Here is an 8,567-nt window from a genome sequence, read left to right on the forward strand (position 1 = left end):
TTTTCTTTAACGCAGACACAATATAAGATAAAGACACTTTTTGCTAAGGGTTTTGATAAATAGATATTTATTAAACACTTTACAATATTTACATTGTGTAGGATGGACATGTTTAACTGTATGTTACATTAAAAAATGACAGTAAACTACACTCCTAAACTAAAGGTACTACCAAGAAGGCTTTAGGCAATGCTGTGTAGGAACCATGTTTAAAATAGACACATGAGTGTGTGAAGAACCTCATCAAATAGAAAGGTTCCTCACCAATTTAAGAAACATGGTTCTTTTTGGGAAATAAGTGGTTTATCTGTAGGATTAGTCAAGTAAGTTCTTGAAGCACCTTTATGTTTAGGATTGTATACATTATTATCAGAAGTACATCAGTGAAAGACATGTTAAACATTTTACACGTTAAAGATATAATACCCTTGTCAAAAATGCTAATGACATACAAGCCACGTAAACTGAAATAGAGGGCAGTTTTATGGTTTTGGTCACAAGTTCCCATGGAATTAGTAGGACAAATGTAAAAGCTGTAAAGGCATAACTGACCCTGTTTTTTGTTTTGTTTTTTTTTTTTTTTAATTGTAGGTATCTCAAGTTTCGTTAAAAAGCTCTGGCTTGTATCACAGTCTGTTCTGGAGGGTATTGGTAGTGCAATATACATGTAGAGTGCAGATATCATTTGAAACTGACATCTAGACCGCAGTGTTGCTATTTATACACTTATACTCCAGTTTAAAAGCTTGTATGCTGTAAACCATCTTTGTGTAGCAGCCCAGCAGGACCCCTATACTACCATAGAGTTCATTTATCCTGCTTATCAGTCCAGTTGTCCTTTGTCCTCCCGTTTATAGCGTGTCTGTCAGAATTCCCTGTGTGACTGTGTTTCTTCTGGGTGTCCTCTCTGCTCCCATCTGCTGGTGGATGTTAAGAATTGAGATGAGGAGGAGGAAGACCACCGCCAGGTCGTCCAGGAGCCCCACCGCCCCATTGAAGGGTCCAGAAACGGCCTCCAGTGGGGAGACGAGAGAGGCAGCAGCCCCGAATCCACACACTGCCACCCTGAGCAGGAAGAGCCACACCAGTCCGCCCATGTTCCCCAGAGTCCGGAATATGAGCAGCAGGATTAGAGGAGCATCACACAGGTAATCACTCAACTGCAGGGAGAGAAAGGCATTTTAATCTTAACTAGTGCTGATAAAAAATATATATATACTAACAGTTCCATCCATACTCTGATTACTTATTTGTTTACATATATAGGAAGAGCTGCTGGTGAAACTAAACAAATTCATTCTGAAGTTCACAAGAATCAGCAACCAAATTCAAGTGTTTTTTTTTAACCTACATACAAGTCTACAGTCTACAGCTGTGATATTGATTTAAGATCAAGTCAACCAGCATTACCAGATAGCAAAATTACTACCTTTTGAAACGGATCAATATTATAGTTTTTTTTTGTTGCTATTTTCAAGCTGGGTGTATTGGTGAAATGTAACCAAATTAAAATAAATCAAAATAATCAGAATCTGTATTCTCAAAATAAGTCAATCTGTTAAATCAGAGATGTGCACCCCTGATACAAAAAGACCATATATTTATATGGGTAAATCCATCAGCAGGATAATTTCCTGGTGGTTTATGGCTATTACCAGTAAATCTCAGACATACCAAAAGGGTGTGTACATAAAGCAGATGAATGTAAAGTAAAAAAAAATGACTTACCCTCCGTGGTGCGCCGGAATAGCGTTTATTATAATCTCTAATGTGGTCCAGCACCTCTGTCTGCTTCCTGTCCAGTCTGCCTTCACCAAAGAGATGAGACATCACACTCACCTGAGAAGTGACAGGAAATACAACACAACTTTATGATTAAAAACAGGATTCGTATGGTCGTGAAAAACCTGGAAAAGTCATGGAACTTGTAAGTGACGTTGTTGGGATTATTATAAGCTATATAATGGGTGTGTTTATATACTACATGCTTCATACCTTCTGCCGGCACAAAGGACAGCTGATAGCGTCTAACCAGGATCCGTGTTTCCAGTAAGATATGAGACAGGGAGCTAGAGACAAAGAGAGACATACTGAATAAATTATCATAATAAACAACAACCGCAAACACCTAAGAATTTCCCCACCAGGTAATACATGATATAACCTCACTAACTCTCTTCTGACTGAAAGCAATCAAACCCTTATTGCAGTGTTTCGCTTATATAGTTACATACACCATCGTTCCAGATAACACACTTCCACTGCACCACAGTATAATGAGTGTCCTATTCTATTGGCAATACTGCTTTCTCTACAGGGACTAGACAAGGTATGTTTGTATACGTTTGCACATCTGCATCAGCACTTATTTTAGCTTAAAGTAGCTCAATTAACGAATAAAATGGCTTTTAATCATTGGTCTGATGGTCTCTGTACAGAGTGACCGGTTTGGCGTTGGACTCGTTTTTAAGGATTTTTTCCAATATAAAAAACAATCTACATGTCTCACAGAGAAGGACTGGTTAAAGGCTATTTGTTTATCAGTCTTTCTCAGTCATACAGCTTATCAAAGATGGAAAAGCATCAGGTCGAGCTGCATTGACACGATCATGTTGACCTAAGTACAAAGTGTTTTTGAACGCTAAAAGTTTTATCACCTCCAGACAATCAGTATTTATTTGATGAGCAGCTGTAGCTCTGTACAAGCACTGTTACGCACAGTATTTATATATTATAATTATTTTTTAATTAGCTTGTAGATAAATACATTACTGCAAGTGAAAATAATTTCAATCTAGTCAATGTACAGCATGTAGTAAGTCTTGCTTTTGAAAATGCTGTAAGAATATACTACAATTATACAGTATGTATTTCTAGACATGTTGTACCAGCATAAAGTAATTTTTCACAACATAATATGAATAAGTGTACTAAGTAATTAAAAGCTAAATTATTGATTAACGATAGACAATTTCATTACATAAAATCACTTAAAGAAGTGTCTACAATGTCTACGAGAGAGATAAAATGCATGTACAATTGGTTTAAAATTGTAAAATGTGTGTTTAGTCACTGTATCTTCATCTTTATGTTTTGCTTTTTTGACATAAGAATACAGTAGTTTACAGCAGTATATTGTGGGAAATTTAGTAAAATATAGAAAACAGAAAAACGGAAATATTTATTATACATGCATATAATTTGTAAGATTCAGCATTATGTTGTCAGCATGCCTTTGTTATTTTTTATGTATTTATTTATTTACCCTTTGTGAGGTGAAGTTGATGTGGTGAGTCACATTAGGCGGAGGGACAGTGTGAAGACTAGGTGAAGGTGTGTGTGGGATTGCATTAGACAGAAAAAGATAACGGCTAGTCTGTCTCCAGACTGATAAACCTTGACCCACTTAGCGTGTTGAAGTGCTTGAGGGGAATAAATCTGTATGGAAACACAGATCTCAGCTTCTTTTTATCCCACAGTTGTGTAGAATAGTGTAGTGGGTGTTGTAGTGACCTCATCCTGTATGTTTAGTTTATGTACTTCAGCCTGATCACACAACCCTAAGCACACCTCCTCTTTAGTGTAGTGCGTGATCATCACACCTTCAGGTTTACAATCTCTCGCTTGGCAGAAAATAGCCGTGTGATCTGCGACATGTGATTGCGAAAACTATTGTCGCTAAGGCAACAGTTAAAGTTTAAACTCGTAGACTGAGCTGGGTCACATGAGTGGTGAGAATCTGTCCTACGCTTCACCATCTGCTCTTTCTCTCACTCCACATCGATAACCGCTCCTTACGCACTGTACACACACACCGAACACTTAATCAGAGACAACCTGTGTCACAGGAGTGTGTCATCCAGTCAGCTGACCCTGAACAGAGAGATACAGTAGGCTACAGTTTCCACTCAAAAGAAAAATCTTTTAAATGTTCTGTTTCCGTTTGTTTATGTAGAGCACCCCTAATACATGCAATGCCCCCACCACAAGAAGGGTGAAGATCACCATGAAGGTGAACATGACTTCTCTGACATATTTGAAGCCAGCCATAGCCTGATGTAGCATCAATGGCTAGCCAGAGCACTCAGAGGAAAGCACAGCAATCAGCTCTGATCCATTAGCTAACAGACACCTGTGCTGATCAACATCAAACTGGAAGTGATGTGGAGAAAGAGCACCATCTACTCACACAGAGCGAGAGAGAGAGAGAGAGAGAGCTAGGCCCATTGCTGCTGATGGCAAGCAGCATGATCAAGACTTGAACTAGCGATTGTCAGATCAAAATTTCTGCACTTGAATCCCCTGGAATCTTCAAGGAGCCCCAAAACCCATTATCTCCAACACTGAGGTTCATTTCTTATCAAACAGCTCTTTTTTCAGTTCTCATAGACAACCGTCTCCTCCTGATTCAGGAGCTAAACAGTCTGGTGTGCTATCTGTTACAGACCAATTTACTGATTTTTGTAAACTAATCTGGCTCTTCCAAAAGCATTTAAGTGTTAAAGATGCTTTTAACTGGTAGACAGAGCCTTCGGCATGATTATTAAACCAGGGCCAGCTCAGTAACAAACCCTTCCTGAGTTGAAGAGGGTGTGTTTGAGAAGGAAAACACTAAATTATGCAGGACATGGATACACGTTGAGTTGAGAAAAGGGTTGGAAATCAGTACTTAATATTTATAATCTGATATGACATGAGAATATTAAAAACACACACACACACACTTAAAAACAGGTTATTGTCTGGTTAGAGTTTGTGTGTAAAATCTGCTACTCACCACAGAACAGATGCCCACAGTTTGTCTCCACTGGAAAGATGGATGACTGTAAGCACACTGGGCAGTGGAGGTCCCTGTTTGATGATTGAGAGGAGTCCTGCAACACACAGTAAAGAAATGTGAAAAATTAGAACTTAGCAAGACTATTGTGTTTCTAACTATTTGTTTATCGTTCTATTTGGTCAATTGATTTAGTTTTGTCTTTTGTATTTAAGTATAGCCTTATGAATGATAAAATGCAGAATAATGGAATGATAAAATAATACAAAATTACTTAAATGAATTGGGTTATAGTTAAATATAGTTGTGTAAAGCAGTAAACAGAGCCCAATTAGCTACTTTATTAAATGTTCTGAAAGATTCTTCAGCCCAGGAGGTTATCTGAGGACATCAGCCCACCCCCGGCTCTCTTGTTGTATGTCTGTTTCTCTATCTCTCCTCTTCCAGAATTATTCCTAATTTTTTGGGATCAGCAGTTTGAACCCAATTTTTTTTCATATTGTGTTGAATTTTGCTCTCAGACTAACCACACACTCACCTCTTTCTCACTCTCTCTCTCTGCCTCTGTTTGTTATACTGTTTGTGTGTTCTATCTGTCTGTTTGTCTCACAGTTTCTGTGTGTGTGTGTGTCTCTTTGTGACCTCCTGTTGGTGCATCTGTGTATCAGTTTTTGTCTCCATGTCTTTTTGTCTGTATGACTCTTTCTCATTCTCAATGTGCCTCTGCCTCAGTGTCATCCTTGTGTTTTTTTTTGTGTGTGTGTGTTCGTTTACCTCTCCGTTTCTCACGTGCTGGCCTTGCGGTTGACCCTGACTTCTACTCTCTGAGACCAGAGGAGGCCTGCAAAAGTGAAGACAATCAGTTACTAGAGAGGTTAACCCAATCACACTGTTATCAGTGACCCATCATAATCAATTAATTAATAATCAACCAAACAAAACCTATTTCACACCCAGTCACAGAATATCTGATACTCTGTGCGATGGAACCATGTTTGCATAGGTCCGATTCCTGGTGTTTTACATTACTCACAGCATATAATACAGTGACACACTCACCAGTTACTCAGAGACTGCTGGCTGGGGTACTGGGTCTGTACCAGATTGCATCACACAAACTAAATCCAACCACTGATTTATTTTTTCTAATCCCAGCATGTGAGACTAACCAGCTAACTTTTTATTCTGTTAATCAGTGTTTTAATCTGTGTGTGGTGTTTTTGTTACTGTACTTTTAAGACTGATATATGGAAATGACTTGTGAATGTGTAAACAGTACATAAGTACAGACAGTATGCAGTACATGATTGTATTATTCTATGGTACATTTTTCCCCGGTGTGTTTACATATATGGACCAAAAGCGAACAGTAAACCCCAACAATGTTTACATATATATAATACCCCCATCTCTTCACAAAGGACTCCTGCATATAAATCCAGTTATCACCATCGCTCCAGTATTATCATACTGGTGCATGTCTGATAATACATGCATAATCGTGTCTGAATTAAGGTTAATAAATCACTAAAGAGTGAGTGTTGCCATTATTTCATCACTGAGACCTGTGTGCATGTACTTTTAATTACCCCAACAAACCATGACACAGTGCCACCTCCTATCAACACTAATATCAGTGCATACGAGTTGCTCAACAGATTATATGCAAACAAACACAAACAACTCCTATTGTATTTGGTTAAACAGCCTTAATCGAATTACGATTTGACTTTGACTGATTAGTAAAACTCTTTTTGTACTGGATGGATACATTAAAAAGGGTGCTTTTCATCACAGAAAAGAACCATTTGTGTTTTCAGATAGTTTTGTGAGTTGGCTATTTTAAAGGTGTACATTTATACATGATAGCAACTTTTAAGAATGAATTATGGATATATTTCAACAAGGGGTGTGCACCATATGGTATCATAAACAATATATTGTGACACAGTAAAATCGTAATATCCTTATCATGGTATTAGCAATATTTTGTCTTGAAAGCAGTCTATTATGTATTTGGTTTCCTAATTACTGAAGTGAAGATATAAGGGTATTTTTGTACCATATAATTGTTTGTTTGCACTTGCACTAAATATTCTGCACATTAGTATTGTAGTAGATTGTTGTTGTTATGTTACATTATTTGCTTTGTTTAATTTTTTGTGAGTCTTGGAAATTTACTGTTATTTACAAAATAGACACTTTTGTAAACAAAAAAAAAATTAGATAAAATAAAAACACTTATTTGTATTTGTGTTAAAGTTCTGAAATTAATAAAATATTAATAAAATATTGTTTTCATATCTAGAAGAATATTATCACAGAAACATTGTGTTATATTATATAATAATATTGTGATATTATTTTAATGCTGTATTGCCCACGTCTAATTTTTTCAACTAATAATTGTATCGCTGTCGTAGTTATTGATTATTCACATGCAGTCTGCCATCATAACATCATAACATAAATTAAAATTTAATACAGTCTATAAAACAAAACTTCATATTTCATGTGTAACAGACATTCTTATGTAAATGAAACCCATATCTTATAAAGCTTACACTTTAGCACATTAGAGTCTCTTACCTGTTGTAGGAGTTGTGACAGGTGTGCATGTTGATGAGAAGTGTGTGTGTAAGAGCAGAGACTGAGAGAAATGCTGTCTGCCTGCATCACTGTACGCTATAAATTTGACAGGCAGGTTAATGATTAACTGGATCTCAGGGGTCAGCTTAGATCTCCTGCTCTGCTTTAATTATAGCTCAACTCAACCTAGAGCCTGATCTGAGAAACAAACTCACTTTCTCTACATTTAATCATGGAGTTCCAACATTTACAACATGAAAAAGATTATTTAAGATTCTTGCCTTATAAGGAAAGAGCTACCTATGAAGTAACACCGCTCCCATTATCTGTAGGGAGACGCTCTATTTTGGTCATGTGATCGCCCACACAAGGTCAAAGACTATCAGTCTCCACTTACCAGCACTAAGTAGGCTAGGCCTAATAAAATCTGCCTGTTTCATCAATCATTTACTCTAGGTTTACACTGTGAAATTCCTTACATTTATAATTGACTTGAAGCTTTTAGATGCAATATTAACAATCTGTGAAACTTTTAATTAAATACTACACCCATTTTACACATACATGTATGTACTGTATACATGAAAATGCTGCTATGTACACAATATTGGTAATAAACTAATAACTACACATATTTAAACTTCAGTATTTTTCATTTAATGCTTCTAACATTCAGTGCTTTTCTGTACATTTCAGTAAAATATTTAAATAATAAACATTTTATTATTATTATAATGGGATTCACAATGGTATCAGAATCAGATGTTTGTGTAAAAATGATAAAATGATTAATATTGGACGGATGTCATCTCATGGACATACTTATTATACTCCAGAACACTGAAGCAACATTGGGCTATTCCTGGCACAGAGGTGGCATGTTAGTAGTGTGAGTTGTTCTGGTAGAAGTAGATCAGGCACAGCAGCGCTGCTGGAGTTTTTAAACACCTCAGTATCACTGCTGACCTGAGAATACCCCACCGACAGCATTCTGTGGGCAGTGTCCTGTGATCACTGATGAAAAAACAAGAGTATCACAAACACAAACTATGCAGCATCAGGCTACAGTCTGTAAATATATATATAACTACAAAGTGCTGCTATATGCTCAGTAGAGCTGAAGAAATTGATAATAGAAAAGATTATATAATATTAGAGTACAGTAATAAATTACACAATACTGTGCTTTACCTTGATTTTA

The 8,567-nt window shown here is 36.7% G+C and overlaps 1 protein-coding gene across 1 annotated transcript; it reads right to left on the minus strand.

The window, feature by feature from the left end:
- Positions 1-50: 50 nt before the first annotated feature.
- si:dkey-183n20.15 (RING-HC_RNF170 domain-containing protein) lies at positions 51-7,537 on the minus strand. Its single transcript, XM_007259501.4, has 6 exons — positions 7,367-7,537; positions 5,552-5,618; positions 4,778-4,874; positions 1,996-2,069; positions 1,729-1,839; positions 51-1,160 (listed from the first exon to the last, which is right to left on the minus strand). The coding sequence occupies exons 1-6, from the start codon at positions 7,393-7,395 to the stop codon at positions 852-854; spliced, it is 687 nt and encodes a 228-aa protein (XP_007259563.3). The 5' UTR covers positions 7,396-7,537; the 3' UTR covers positions 51-851.
- Positions 7,538-8,567: the final 1,030 nt, after the last annotated feature.

This window comes from Astyanax mexicanus, chromosome 1, assembly GCF_023375975.1.
Source record: "Astyanax mexicanus isolate ESR-SI-001 chromosome 1, AstMex3_surface, whole genome shotgun sequence".
Lineage (NCBI taxonomy): Eukaryota > Metazoa > Chordata > Actinopteri > Characiformes > Acestrorhamphidae > Astyanax > Astyanax mexicanus.

Excerpts from the sequence above, each read along its gene's own strand:
- si:dkey-183n20.15 (XM_007259501.4), bottom strand. The coding sequence starts at position 7,395 with ATGCACACCTGTCACAACTCCTACAACAG. Across the intron at positions 5,619-7,366 it reads TGTCACAACTCCTACAACAG|GCCTCCTCTGGTCTCAGAGA; the intron begins GTAAGAGACTCT and ends TCACTTTTGCAG. Across the intron at positions 1,840-1,995 it reads GTCCTTTGTGCCGGCAGAAG|GTGAGTGTGATGTCTCATCT; the intron begins GTATGAAGCATG and ends GTCACTTCTCAG.